The 16,180-nt window shown below is 41.4% G+C and overlaps 1 protein-coding gene across 4 annotated transcripts in view; it reads right to left on the bottom strand.

Annotated features, from left to right (window-relative positions):
* The window catches only part of nos1apa (nitric oxide synthase 1 (neuronal) adaptor protein a), a 97,083-nt gene that overhangs the window by 50,905 nt on the left and 29,998 nt on the right, over window positions 1–16,180 (bottom strand). For 2 of the 4 annotated variants that reach the window (XM_030372636.1, XM_030372638.1), the window contains exons 3-4: window positions 10,595–10,687; window positions 7,863–7,921 (exon numbers count right to left, since the gene is read on the bottom strand). In XM_030372636.1, the coding sequence (XP_030228496.1) occupies window positions 7,863–7,921; window positions 10,595–10,687 (152 nt within the window). Of the gene's footprint in view, window positions 1–7,862; window positions 7,922–10,582; window positions 10,688–16,180 lie in introns of all 4 variants that reach the window. The other 2 variants (XM_030372635.1, XM_030372637.1) reach the window with 1 other exon arrangement.

Here is a 16,180-nt window from a genome sequence, read left to right on the forward strand (position 1 = left end):
AGGAGCCGGGGATCGAACCAATAACCTTCAGGTTACCAGCCAACCCGCTCTACCTCCTGAGCTACTGCCACTCCAACAAATCCCATCTCTTTTCTGATCTTTCAGACACAACATAATTTACACTCGACTGGGGATTCAGCATATCACTCGATAGAAGTAGGAATATCGTCATTTAAAAAGTACTTTAGTCCTTGGAGGAGATAACTTGTTATGATTTTTTTGTACAAAACAATTTTTCCTTGTACTGGGATTTTTTGCTTGGTCTCCCGAATGTCTGTGTTGTTAAAAGTCCCTTGTGGCTTTTGCGAAAGTCTTTTGTGCATTTACCTCAACATTTTATGCTTGTTCCATTCCTGTAGTCTTTCTTTTCCTGTCAGTTGCCACTACGGCTTTGTCTGTTCAGTAGGGTTCTCAGGCGTTTTTTTTCTCCTTAAATGCGCCCCTCTACCTGCCAAATGTTCCGACCTTTGTTGTTGAATTCATTGTTTAAAGGACTAATATATATCAAATATACAACAATGCTATGGTCTGAAAGTTTGTTTTTGTTTTGGCCTGTGTTATGATTCACTATTCCCAGAGTACCCCAGGTTGCCAGATATGAAAGGAAGAAACGCAAACACAGCATGCTGCAACCATGGAAGCAAGCAAACAAACTGGATCAAAAGAATTTTACCCTATTTAAAAAACTTTATATCATAGCTTTTCGTTTAAATGTCCTCTTTTGAGCAGTGCTCAAAGATAGGTCAATCGTTGAGTTGCATTTGAAAGATGAAGAGGCCAGAGGTATTTCAAGCTGGATGCCACATGAGCTAGCTTAGAATTTGCACACAAATAATAGCAAACGTATACATTAGCTGATCATCAACTTATATTGTAGTACTTGTCATCACTTAAAAAAAGAAATATATATATAGTAATTGCGCGCTTCTAATTATAATTTTGCACTCAGCTTGTTAGTGCTCATGTTCGTTCATTCTCATCAACCTGGCATTCCGCGTTGGCTTCAATGTCTGTGGGTATGGGCCGACCAAGGCAATCCTCTCCAATCGTGTGAATTTGTAGTGCAGTACCCATTTTAATTGCCCTGGGTCAATGTTACACATTGTACCTTTAAAGCGGTGTCATTAAAAATAAGCTGAGGGAAGGCCAGGTGCTGCAAGGGTAATGTATAATGTCTGGCATACCCACCTACCAGAAGAAGAACAGGGGAGATCTACTCAGCCGAAGCAGAACACCTCCATAGAGCATGACTTAAAGGTTACTCCTACTCCAGGGGTTGCAAAATAACAAATTACGTCTACGCAACTTATTGTAATTGACAAGCTTTTGCATGTAAATCTACTTTCACTGAGAAGGCTTTCAGTTAAATAATACATTTCACTGCAGGAAAGTAATTTGTACAGAGTACACAGTACATAGGCTGTGGCAGAGGAAGAGCTTAAATGTAAGACAATACTCTTTACACCCATCCCAACTATCAAAAGGGCAATCGAACTGATTCAACCTGAAGGCTAGGTGACATATCAATATGAGTTATCAATCACTGGAGTCAGTCATCTCCACCCATCACTCTGCTAGTTTTGATATAAAATCAATAAAGGTCAAGTAATGCTTAAATGCATTGGTACAAGTCACGAAGAAAAACATACTCAAAGTTCTCTGACCTACCTTACTTTTTACTTTTACTTTCTGACTAGGTGTTTTTATATCAGTACTTTCACAGCTTGAATCAATGTTGGAATTAGAATAACAATAATTATAATTCTAACAGGAAGATTAAATCTAAATGTAGTTCTAAGAAGAAGGAGAAGAGACGTGTTATCCCCATGGTAACTGCTAACCGCAACTTTCTAGTGCTTTTTTTTGGTAGCTAATTCTGACCTAAAAAATCATTGGATTCATGCCTTTCTTGACTTCCTCTGCATTTTACTCGAGGGTTTTGGACCTTAGGCTGTATAACAGTGTGTTTGTGCATCGAAAACAAGACAAGGGCAGAGTCATCGAAAGAGACTGAGTAAGAGAGAGGGACAGAGAGACGAATAGATAGAGAGAAGCTGTAGAGTGCTCTTGGAGGTTACCATGGAGAGGGCATCCAGGGAGGCCACATGTACCTCATTATAAAGTTCCAATTATGACTCCAAAACTGTCTGTGCAATTCCCTATGCGCCATGTGTATGGCCGTTACTCGGGTGTACAGAGTAACTCGGGTGACGGCTAAATGCAGGACTTAACAGATTCCTCTGTTTACGCCCTGGTGGACTACATCTAAATGTGAGGATTGTTGAGTTATAATGTAATTTAGGAGGCGAACCTGATTAATCAGGAGTGTGTGTGCGTGCGTGCATGGTTGTGCGTGTGTGTTTGCAAGGGATGGCGGTTTTAATTAACACAACAGAAGGGCACCTCCAAAATGGTGTGTTTCAGATAGTTCTCATTCAACAGAGCAAGAGATGGAAGAAGTGGGGTGGATGGAGGGAGAGGGAGGGAGGGAGGGAGGGAGGGAGAGAGAGAGAGAGAGAGAGAGAGAGAGAGAGAGAGAGAGAGAGAGAGAGAGAGAGAGAGAGAGAGAGAGAGAGAGAGAGAGAGAGAGAGAGAGAGAGAGAGAGAGAGAGAGAGAGAGAGAGAGAGAGACTTCACAGCTGGACTTGCAAGGCAAAAAAGGCCATAAAAACATGCAGGTCAACACTGACATGCAATTAGGATTGAACAATAACACACACACAGACTTAGAGACCGATACAGAGAGAGAGAGAGAGAGAGAGAGAGAGAGAGAGAGAGAGAGAGAGAGAGAGAGAGAGAGAGAGAGAGAGAGAGAGAGAGAGAGAGAGAGAGAGAGAGAGAGAGAGAGAGAGAGAGAGAGAGAGAGAGAGAGAGAGAGAGAGAGAGAGAGAGAAAGAGAGATGTTTTTGCAATGTATTTGTTTGTTAGTTATTTGCTCCGGGGGGATTTTTATTCAGACTTAAAGTGGGTGGTGAAAACCGGAGAAAATAAGACATGCCGAGAGACAACTGTGGCTCAGACAGTGGTCCTTTTAGGTTTCTCTATGCATGCCTTAACCACTGATAACAGCAGTGTCAAACAGCTTGGGGGTTTGTATGCTAGTCACACAGGTGGAACAATCCCTGCAAACACTGCAGAACAAAAAACTAGCCAAGACTAAAATTGAATTTACATTTAACGCTTCATCCATATGTAGCATCGTCTCAGCCTACTGAGTACCAACCATTGAAATATATATTTATTGCAGTTCCACCTGTCTTGTCTCCCTATTTCCCTATTCATTGCTTTTAAATATTGTTCTTGTTTTTCTGCAGTTCAATAAGACCTTGAGATTCCTGAAAGACACCAAACTGAATCAATAAATTATTATTGTGATGCATGTCTGCAGAGAGCATATCGTGCATTCTGTAGCATTTGTCGAAGGCCATCATGTATTAATATTCTTCAGGTATTCAACTGATCTAGACCTACGGACTACACCTCTGGACTGATATGGAAAGGTTTTTCTTCTGGGTCATTAAGACATTTGATTATGCACTGGTCTTGAAGGAAGTGAGGATCCCAGACAAACAGACCTAAAAGTCTCACACTTCTTTTACAAAGGGAGTAGCTCGCAATTGTTATCGCTTTGTGAAAGCGCTTAAGGTTGGTGTGCGCCTATTAAAATGTCATTTTTGTGGATACGATTTGAGATGGCGCTCAGGCCAAGGTTAAGTGTAAGCATATGGCACGGTACTATCGGCAGTAATTACTGGAAGGAAGAAGCAGCTCTAAAAGACAACAACAATTACCGCAGTGGAGGGGGAGGTTAGAGGAGTTCTATTACCGGTCAGAAATATGAGCACACGTCCGCACGCGGTGGTGTCCTGGGAAGCGCACGTGGAGCCGGGCATTTGTTCGCTCAGGCATATCTCCCAACGAGCAGGAGGATGTGGAAGAACACGCCCGAGGGGCCAGCAACGCAAAGCACCACACACCTGCTCCATCTCTTCTCAATTAATATCCATTTCAGAGGGCTGCTATTCCTACTGCTAATATTTGCCCGCCAAGGGGATCAACTGTTTACATTGCTGATAAAAAGTTAATAACAACGACTATATCATTTGAATAATTGCAATAAAAATTAAAAACTGCCACAAAGTACCAAATAAGGAAAGTTTTGATGCATCATCGCTGTGAAGTAATAGCAAATAACTTTTTGTCATCCTAACAGGTTGACAATCTGTGGGTTACAGCTATATAAAAGATTGTGCAAGGCAATTTTCTGAATGATTTCCCAGGCACAGAGTCGTTCAAGCGATATTTTGTGTTTTTCTTTGGACTTGGACGATTGAACAGCGAAAGTTGTTAATGCTTATAAATGCATTTAACTTTGAAGTTCGTCCCATTTTTTCTGACCCAACCCAGCCCTAGCAACCATAGGTGGCAAATGGCTTTCATCACCAATTCCAATATCTCAAGCAAGAGTTAAATTAGAGCAGCCTAATAGGCCATGCAGTCCCTCGTTTCAGAGGTTGTTTACAGCTTTGTTGAACCTTCCTGTGATGTTGAGATATGTATGCAATTACCATTCCAGCACATCGACAATATGCACTATCGAAAAACCATTATTTTTTATTTATGATGGGCCACGTCTTTTCCTATAGACAAAAAATGCAGGCATGTCACAGTTAGTCACAGAAATATCTTTCATAAACAGCAACTGTCGCCCTCTCGCCTACTCTATAACTGTCCAACACAAAGGTGATGCATAGCTCCATAAGCACTTCAATAAACACAAACAATTTCCTGTGAACCACAGGCTGCATATCATGCATCTGAAACATAAAAATCTGCGTAAAGGGCTTAATCGCTTGCAGGCAACGGAGCAGGGATTACACATCCATGAATAAATTAAGACCTGTCCTCCGTGATGGATGCAAAGACAACCTTCTGCCATACCACTGGAGGTTTCAGTTTGTTGCCATTTCATCAAGCAAGCTAGGGCTACATGCCTGGAAACACAGTTTTTCAATCCAACCAAATCCGAAACTGAATATCTAAATTAGAATGCTCACGTAGAGGTCGTCCATGTGTCAGATCAATACAAGCCATTAATCATATTCCAGTACAATCCAAATGTTGATTAATCAAATGGTTTCAATATTCAGAATCAACTAAAAACCGATTTCCTTAACTATCTTAGTACACACAATATAATCTAAATCATAAGACTGGGCTAGAGTAAACATTTTCACAAGCTTTCTGAGTTTTAGAAATTTCTCAAAGCAAAGCTTTGGCAGTCATTGATGTAATCAACACACCAAATTGATATGGAGAGATCATTTCCTGGATTGATTGCGTCATAGGTAAATTGGCCTAAATCGTTAAACACTCATAATTGCCATCCTTTGAACATAAGGGAAAGCAGCAATGAAAGGTTTATCTGTGCAGTTTTAAGTGGGGTCGAGTGAACAAAGAGTGACTGCGCAGGGGGGAATACTCGGTAAAGGCTATGGCTGCAAATGCATAAAGCATGTTGTAAAAAAAATCATGCGGAAAATTGCTAGCAATAAAACAACATTTATTGTTCCTATAATGAGACTCGCTACAATGTCTCAGGTAATGATTAAAGCCCAATTGAAATGACAGTTTAATTGCGGCTTCTGGCTTTCTTTGATACTATAAATCTGGCACATTTAGCCTACAAAGGGTGTCATACACACCATTACTCTGATGTACTAAAACCGTCATGCTTGTATGATGATGGTTATTGAGATTGCCAATATTGCTAAGTGCTACCCGATCCAACAACCAAATGCTAATGAAGATGTTCTTAGAACTTCTTTTCATTACATGCTTCATCAGCCATTTATAAATGACGACTCATGTATACGTTTTACAGCAATTCATTTGAGCAATTCAAATAACTCAAGTCAGAAACAAGTTATACAAACGCTTCAAGGCTTTGATAGGAATTGGACACCACATTTAATAACAACAAAAAACATAATTTTTACCTCAAAATAAATTATTTTAAACAAACAATGCTGTATATAATGCATGTTCTCTGTGGTCTGAACATGGTCTAAAACATGGGCCAGGCCTCAATGTTTTGTGCGTGGATTTGTGTAGTATAGGCCTTGAGTCTAGCCCAAGACATCAGGAGAAGCAGTGCCTTCTACGGTTCTATTGCTGAAACAGCATAATGTGCAGGGCCATCTTTTTTCTCGCTCCAGACTGGTTAACTGCCCTATTCTGGTTCATGGAGCCAACGGATGACAAAATCTGATTTCTGATCTATGGCTGCGACTATTTGCCCTAGGAAAATGAATATATAACGTATATATTTTTGATTTGATTTCTTGCATCTGAATGTACTGAGAGGAAACACACTATCAAAGGAAACCAATTGGCTTGTTTCAGTTTGCTTCGAGTTAAAGAGTTATAACAACTGATTGAGGAAACCCGATAAATGATACATATATTTTCATTCAATTTAAAAGTAAACCTAGCAGCATTCGCTTGCTAACTAGCACTTCTTAACCGTTTTTTAAATAAGTGACACATCATGATCATATTGAGCGGTGAGTGTAGACTGGAGGAACATATCCTTTTTACTCAGCTTTGAATATAGACACACCGTCACATCACATAAACAACAAAACAAAGCCAAGAGCCAACCTCACAACAACCCCCTCGACTTAAGAGGAAATGGCAGACTTTCTGGGTAAAGAGACACTCGGGAAGAACAAGAATAGCATATCCATCTTCTTGAAACAATCATTTCCAAAGCCTGCACTTCTGCATGCGTTTGCCATAGCACATGAGTGCGTTATCAAGCTGGTGGAACAAAAACAATGTTCCACTAGCTTTCTCATCTTCAGTTTCTCAAGAAATCCTCTGTGATTTTCAAAAACCACTGTGTCCCTTTGTGTCGCGCATGGTGTGGGTGTCTCTCGCGCGAAGGCCGCACATTGTGCTTACGCAACATCAATGGAGGATCGTGGGTTTATCCGCCACCAGCCTATTCGGTTCAAGACATAATCCTTTGGTTCGAAACTCTCACCACCGTGCGTGGCTATCGGAGGCCGATGCAAACACATACCTCACGCACACACCCGCGACACTCTCATTGTTATTAAGGCAGGTTCGCCCCCCGTATCCCTGTACGGCATCTGGCAAGGAAAAGCGGTGAATAACACATCCATACACCAACGGGGAGATGATTTGCTGCACCATCTATCTCTTTGTGCAATAGCGCTGAGCACTGGAGGGTGACCGGGGGGGGGGGGGCGGTGGGCACATGAAGGATTTCAAACCAAGACACAATGAACCGCCGGAGCAGATGCCGACGATAACATCCTCCCACTCAGGTTGGAATGAAAAGCCTGCCGCCGAATGGTGGCCCTTCGGGGGCCCGGGCCGGGGGCCAGTTTCAGACGTGTCGGAAGCCACAATGGTCGTGACCGATGAATTGTGAAATTGATGCAGCGATCTTTTGCGTGTGCGCCTGTGTTTGTGTGGGTGGTGGGAGATAATAGGCAGTGGGGAGGTATCTCTCCGAGTGGGGGATGCAGGTTACGGTGACCGTTGGTGAGCAAACACCAGAGCTGGCGTCTGCTCTGTTCAGCAGCCTTTCTATTTCAGACATCCTGGTGCGTCTGGCCATGGAAATTAGGGGGATTTGTAGATCACATAATTCGTGGTTTCCAATCTTTTTCGATAACCAATTAAAACACTACCTTAATAAAGCCTTCTGGGCCTCTGGCCATGGCCAAACCTTAATCCCACTATTAAAGAAGTGACTTTTGAAAAAAATCCAACGATCATATCGTTGGAGAAATGCATTTGGCAGCATCCAAGGCTACCAGCCCGCTCACCTGTAAATGGGGTCCTGCATCACCATCATTTTGCTCTCGTCCCACGTCCACTCCTTCTTCTGAGAAAGGAAAACAAAAGGGAATACATAAAACACATGACTCACGCCGGGGGTGTCAATTTAGACTAGGAATATTATGTAAAACCAGTGTACAAGCAAACCCATGAGTACAAAAACAAACAAACACAGAAGATGGGAGCATTCTGGGTAGACCAGCTGTGTGTGTGTGGTGTGTGTGTATGTTTGTGTGTGTTTAGAAAGAAAAGGGAATTAATAAAACATATAAATCACACTAGGGGTGTTAAGTTAGGCTCTAGGAATATTATGTAAAACAAGTGTACAAGCAAAGACCCATGAGTACAAAAACAAACAAAAGCAGAAGATGGGAGAATTCTTGGTAGACCGGCTGTGTGTTTGTGCACATGTTTGCTTGCTTGTGTGCGTGCGTGCGTACACACACATGCGTTGGTACACACCCATATATGGGTCTGCTCGCATACATGTGTGTTCTCGTTACTATGTATGTGTGTGTGTGTGTGCGCGCGTGTGGCTGCTGGCCAAGACAACAACCAATTAAGAGATCCAAACTGCAAAGATGCCACTGTAATCACATCGATAGCAACAAATCCAGCCTTCGGAAGGTTGTCAGTAAATCCAGCTGTAACGAGATCGTCCCCATCCCCGTGTAAAATGATATCAGGGTTAAAAAAAAGGAAAATATCCATCACAATCTAATACATGACGGGATAAATGATCCTGTTCCACTACAGTCAACCTGTACAAATATAGCCTCGGCTCCGTTCCCCTCCCTCCCGTTAAACAATTGCGCTTCCGATTTCAATGTCACAATAAAACGAGGCTTGAGCGCACGCACACGCACACGCACGCGAGTAACACCGGCGCATAGATCACCGCATCGACCCGGCCCGATGTTCCTTCAATCACCCCCCATCTCCGGCGACTCCATCTCCCTCATTTCCGCCGGCCGGAGACGCAGGGGGAATGGCCTCCCCAATCGGTTGCGCTGACATTTCGAACAACAATGGGTAAAATAGAAGAAAGAAAGGAGGGAAAATAAGGGCCGAGGCCAGACGTCATTTCAGACAGTCAGACCTTTTCATCACCGAAGCTATTCGGGGGATCAAGCCAAGGGATTGTTCTCCTTATCGCCGTTGTGCGCCCTGGGTCGTGCACAGGTGAGCGCCCCTGGGCCCATCCATTAGTAACTCGTGGCTCGGTTGAAGGAGAGGAAGGCGATATGCTCGTCTTGGGGTCTCTGAGCTGTGCATGGTGCATGTGTAATGAAGACCTCCCCGCTCAGTTCCATTAGGACACTCTGGCCTGCAGGTAAAAGGTTTTAGCTTGGAAGCCGATCAAAACTATTGCATCTTCTTGGTTATGATCCTGATAAAATGTGTATAATTTATGTTTTATGAAAATTAGCGATAGTAGTTGATAAGGTCCGTCTGTTTACAGGCTGAAGCAGCTAAGGCTGTTTGTTCTGAATTGTATGTTTCACAATGAATGAAATGCTTCAAGGCCTACTGCGTGATCCTTGTTGAAAGCAACTCTTTGTTTTTGTGACAGTGGTGTAGTCTTCACTACACTGCTCATTCAATATCTCCACAGGTGACGGGGACAATGTCCAAGATGTTCGACAGGGGCTCAAGGCAGGCTGCTAAACTCCCTGCCAGCAGCCTTTTTCTTCTGAAACCGCCTTCGACACAGCAATTGATGAGCTGGCGTTAAGTAAAATGGGGCAAACCGATGTCTGTCTGACGGGGCAGTCCATCATCTTCAGTGGTCCAGTTAGGGGCTTGAGTCTAGACTGCTCTCTCTCTGGTTTGAAAATCTGGGAGCATCCAGGCACTAAGCTCATCTCTGCAGACTTATTTCCATCTCAACCCCTTAAAAGGAGGTTACAATTTCCTTGTGGTTTAATTTAACTTTTATTCTCTACTCAACTAATGCTCCATTCTCTTTCCCTCATCGACTAATTGATCTATTGTACTTTTCCCTTCTTCTTCCCTCTTTATTCACTCTTCTTAAACAGGTCCTGGCCCCTTCTCTTCCCATGTTATATTCTGGATCTTTGCCATGCTGCGTTCCGCATGTTTATTTTCGTTTGTTCAATTAATGATGTGGAACTTCAAGGGGCATCAATCTGCAAGCCTGGTATAGGAAATGAATCAGAATGTGTTTCATAAGATTAGGAGATTGCACAACTCCTGCCGATGATAAGAGAGAGTTCACTTAAAAGAGGATACACATGGAAGTACTCTGGTCAAAACCCATGAGTTTAGAAAATGAAATTACTTCTGATTTCATGTAACATATTCTGCTGGAACGTCACAACCAATTCCAGAATCGGTTGCAGGAAACCCTGAAAACCCTGTCACTGCTAAAGGGCTGAGCAGCAGGAGTTACAGGTTGAATGAAGCTCGAAATAGTTTTTAAAGTGTCCCACGCTCTGAAAAATCAAACATAAGGAGAGTGTCAATAGAATTGCTGAAACCATTTTGCTGAAACCAGTGTGTGTGCGTGTACGTGTGTGCGTGCAGAGAGAAAACACAGAGATATTCTGAAGAATCATAAAATTCTTACAATATGTACACTTTAATCCAAAAAGTTCCATCTGGTATTAATAATGTTTTGTTATTGATATGTGAAATATTTTAAGAACAAAAAAATATATAAGATGTTAAAATCGAAGACACATACAATGCCACTCACTTTTTTCTTTTTCCTCAGGTTCACCTTGACGCCCTCCACCGACACGATGATGTTAACCTTTTTCTTCTTGATGTTCTTCACCTTGAATTCGTACTACAGGAGTAGAGGACAGAGCTGGATGAGTACACATTCCTCTTTCAAACAGTTGGGATAAGGGTTGCAACTCACGATTATTTTCAAAGTGGATTACTCAAACGATTCGTTTTTGATTAATCGATTCGTCCTTTAGTCTATGTCTAAGTGTCATAAATAATAACAAATGCCATCACAAGCTACCAGGATCCAAAGTGACTTTATCTGACAAGCAGCCAAAAAACACTAAACTAGTTATCTGATAATGATTCATGAACTTTATATTTGATTTAAGTGCAACATTAACCAGCAAATGTTTGTTATTTGTACTTACTTATTTGTAATCACGATTAATCAATTATCTAAATTTGCATTCTCAGATTTCAGTTGATAGACGACAATCAAAATACATTTTAAACTCCATTCCAATATATATATATAGATATATTCTGCAAGGTTTTGTCTATAATGGATGAAAAAAAGGGTGACATCAATTAGGGCGATTGATCAATAAGGGAGCCTTCTCTACGAGCTCCATGACAACGGTCAAAGCGCTCTTAACTTCACACCAACAATAAAGACAGGAGTAACAAATGGTGCCGCTGAGCAAACTGTGTCACGGTCAGCACACCTCTGTCACAGTCGGTTTACACATTATAAATCAGTCTGTGTACTGTGTACTGTGTACACACACACACACACACACACACACACACACACACACACACACACACACACACACACACACACACACACACACACACACACACACACACACACACACACACACACACACGGTCTGATGACCACTGGGAAATGTCAATAACAGAGCAGATACCGGACAGTCAAGTTTTGATGAACACACACCATGATGACAGGTACACTTAGTGTATTCACTATGGTGTCTTTTAAATGTCAGAAGTGCGGGATGACCCAGTGTGAGTGAGTGAAGGCATCAGTATGTGCGCTTAAAGACTGAACAGTACACAAACACACACCCGCCCACACCATTAGAAGGTAATTACCCCCGTCTGTTTTCCCACTTGACGGTGATTATAGAGGAGAGCGTTCCACATAGACTTCAACTTAATCAACATTTGTTGAAAAGTCTTAACTTCAAGGTTTAAATCAAACACATAGGGTGTTGCACAAATTTCCATTCCAGCAGATCTATCTTAGAAGAAGAAATAAGATAAATCATTATTAATCCCTGGAGGAAAATGCTGGTGCCATAGCAGCAACAGCATATGCATATGAGTACTGAGCAGCATAGCATTGTCTAACTAGTCACATTCAACCATATAAATTATTTTAACGACTCTGCGTCGTTATGGGCTCACTTCAATGCCCTGCGGCGGCATAAGGTTACCCAGGCAAACCGTCACTCCCCGCAGGTAGTAAAATATATTGTACCGTCAACCTGTACAAATATAGCCTCGGCTCCAGACCAAACGGCTACACTCCGCTCCCCTCCCTCCCATTAAAAAGTGAGTGAGTGAGTGAGTGAGTGAGTGAGTGAGTGAGTGAGTGAGTGAGTGAGTGAGTGAGTGAGTGGGTGAGTGGGTGAGTGAGTCCTGGTGTTTGTGTGCCGGTGTGCGTGTGTGTGTGTGTGTGTGTGTGTGTGTGTGTGTGTGTGTGTGTGTGTGTGTGTGTGTGTGTGTGTGTGTGTGTGCCGGTGTGTGTGTGCCGGTGTGTGTGTGTGCCGGTGTGTGTGTGTGTGCCGGTGCATGCGTGGTGCGTGCGCGAGTGCGTTAGAAATGGGCCAGCTTGAACATAGGCCTATTATACTGTAACAATGTCAATGCTGTTACACCCCACCGAGGAGACAGTCTGATGATTGAAAAACCGTTGAAACCCAATTGATTGTAGAGGTTGAGTTTAATGATACAAACAGATGATGATCATCCATACTTCCATGTAGGAGATGTCTTTGAATGTGTGCGGTGATGACTGGTTTAACCTGTGTGCAGCCTCACCCAGCCCCAGAGACCAATAAGTCTGACTCGGGCCAGGTGAGGCTGCCTGAACCAGCCTCATCCATCCACACTCCACATATCAGTTTTAGGTAAAAGGGCTAATAGCATGGCTTTGAAAACATGTTTAAATGACACTCTGATGAGATGTACTATCAATTCAAAGGATCATTATTGGGGGCTGGGTTCAGGCATACCTGTGTGCATTTTTGTGCACATTACCTGATGTATGTGCTTTGTCTGTCTTTCTGTGCGAGTACACACACGCACGCGCGCGCACACGCACATGCACACGCACACACTTCAATGACGGCACCTGGGTAGATGAAGATGCATAGAGTAGCCTAAGGAAGCAGCCAAGATCCACTCAGCCACACTCTATTGGAGTGATGGAGGGAGGAAAGTAGGGAGTCAGTATATACCCAGACGAAAGTCAAGCCAGACAGGGATACTCTGAGCTCCTTAAGCCAGGCTTAAGATGTGATGCAGACTGCAAAGCAACCCTCCAGTGAGCTGCCTGATGCTGTCTTGTAGCCCCGTCTGCGCTCCTTCAGGGGAATATTGTATGCGAGACAGGCAATAAAGTAAAAATAATGAACGAAAGGAAAATAAAAGTTAGTGTTAAAAAGCATTTGTGTGTTTTGGGTTACACTAGGGCTGTGCGATTAATCGAATTCCGATCTCGATCTCGATGTCACTGTCAAACGTTTTCTTTTTCTTTTTTTCATTGAATGTTTTATAGAAAGAACAGCTGGATACATTTCTGGACAATAATTAGATTTGAACATTTTCTTTTTAAACATTTTGTGTATTTTTTTAAGACGAAATTTCATGTTCTCAGTTACAAAGTGATTTCGGGAGAGACATGCTGAATAAACACGTCATGTTTTCAAACTCAAAAATAATCGTTCGAATAATCGTGATTTCAATCCTCACCACAATAATTGTGATGATGATTTTTTCCATAATCGAGCAGCCCTAGATTAACACCATGTTTTTTTTTACGAAAGGGAGAGATTTTAATGGATGAAATTGAGGGACCATCATTTCAACAGCAATCAGATCCATTATTATTGCTTCAAGCCTTAACTGGCTGCTGGGATAGCTGGCCATCGGAATCTACACGTGGACGCGGGGGGAAAACAGAATCTAGTCTAAAATTTTGAAGCATTGTAGTGGTTTGAGGCCCCACCCGGTAAATTAACCCATGTGCAGTTTGGAGTGGGACCCTGAGGCAGCACAATCTTCTGGGAATCATTGTTTTACCTTAAGGTCTGAGGGGCTGCCAAACACTAGCTGGATGAGCAGTGCTTGCAAATGATTATTTGTCATGGCCAATTAGGGCTAATGAGCAGTCTGTGTTTATTTGTGTGTTTGTGTGCGTTTGTGTGCGCGCGTGTGTGTGTGTGTGTGTGTGTGTGTGTGTGTGTGTGTGTGTGTGTGTGTGTGTGTGTGTGTGTGTGTGTGTGTGTTTGTGTCAGAGAGATGTGGCTAAACAAATAAATTGGCACATATAGCTTACAGACTGGTGGACTTGCCAACATTAGCCAATGAAAAAAAATTGACATCAATAAAGATAACTGCAAAGACATACTTTTTTGCTCTGCTGTTAAAATAACATCCATCGTGATCTCGTAAATTATTCAGCTAGGGCTGGGCGATATCATACCGTGGACGATATGAAAGTGTCTACCGGGAGAGATTTGGCCATATCGTTTATACAGAGAGAGAAAAAATATATATATATATATTAGAGCTGTCAGTTAAACGCGTTATTAACGGCGTTAACGCAAACCAAATTTAACGGCGTTAAATTTTTTATCGCGCAATTAAGGCAATTATTTTATATTAAAAAAAAATATATATATATATTTTTTTTTTTTTCTTTGGCTCAAAACAAAGAAGCAGTAGCCTGACTGCTATGTTCAAATTACATTTGTTCAAAGCAGTCGTTTAATTGCACTATAGGCTCTTTTTTTGTATCGTCCTGTTTTGATCAGTGTATATGCCAATGTTGTTATCAATAAAAAATCATTTGCACAAGGCAAGCCGATGCACTTCACCATGTTGATAAGAGAATTAAAATGAGAAGAATTATGGGACAAAAAAATCAAGGGATATTTAGAATAGAAAAATAATTTGCAATTAATCGCGATTAATTAGAGTTAACTATGACATTAATGCGATTAATCACGATTAAATATTTTAATCGCTTGACAGCTCTAATATATATATATATATATGTTATTTGTATTGAAATAACAGTTCAATGTTTACAAGATGTTTGAACTATATGACACTGCAGTTAATGACAGATTGTTCGCTAGGATTTAAGACTTGCCCCAACTCTGAGCACCTTTAAAACAAGACTGAAGACTTTTATGTTTGCTATAGCTTTCTGCTAAAATCTTAAATACATTGCACTTTCTAAAAAGCTTTTTTAACTTTGCCTTTATTTTCTTTATTTTTAATACTAAAATGCCTTTTTCTATATTAACCATTTCTTTGCATATGTTTTTCTTTTACTTATCTATTATTTTATTTTATTTTATTGTATGACAATGTTTATATGTGAAGCACTTTGAGTCTGCCTTGTGTATGAAAAGTGCTATATAAATAAAGTTGCCTTGCCTTGCCTTGCCTACTTACTCCTTTGTAAACATGGAAATTCAAGTTCAAAATAAAATAAAAAACTATTCAAATGTGAAGTATGGTTATTTTAAGCCAATTATTATTTTAATTTACTTCAAAAATACCATATCGTGATATATATCCATATCGTGATATAAAATTACTCATATCGTGATAAGATTTTGTCCATATCGCCCAGCCCTATATTCAGCTATTCAGGGGATTCACAGCTAACAGTCTCATGGCTTGACAAATCTAATATTCCATGGCCTGGGACATTTTACTTAAAAACCGCCCATCTGCATCAATGAGTGCAGTCTGGCATCAACCCGAGATAAAACTAGCATTAATTGAGGGATGCAGTGTTTTCTTTTTGCACCGTTTTTTGTGTGCAGATAAACAGTAGTGATTCCCACCTAGTATTTTACTGTCTGAGGCGAAGGTCAGAATGAATTAGCTTGAACAGGATGTTTATGGAGCGTTTCTGCAATGTTGGCAGAACAATAGAATCATCCATCAATCTTTCCTCTAGTATATCACCTGATACAATTGGGGTTATTTTCCTTTCTACGCTACTAGAATCTATTATTTTGGCAAGCCACAGGCCAACCACACAAAAGCTGAATCTTGTCACCACTCACAATGAAAGGCCTTGATCCAGACACACGTTTAAACTTTCCACTGGGGACACACGACAACACACCAACAAAATCACACACACACACACCAAAACAACATCCTGTGCTACAAAATTGGATTTCACCAGCCTGATGGAGGAGGGACTAAAATAGAAAGTGGGTAAATTGCGCAAAAGTATGAATGTGTGTTCAATCACATAAACATTACTTTTGACAAACAGCAAATCAACCTCTGGAGAGAATTTTCCATTATAACCACCAGGTCCATGTGC

This window comes from Gadus morhua, chromosome 12 (genome assembly GCF_902167405.1).
Source record: "Gadus morhua chromosome 12, gadMor3.0, whole genome shotgun sequence".
NCBI classification, from domain to species: domain Eukaryota; kingdom Metazoa; phylum Chordata; class Actinopteri; order Gadiformes; family Gadidae; genus Gadus; species Gadus morhua.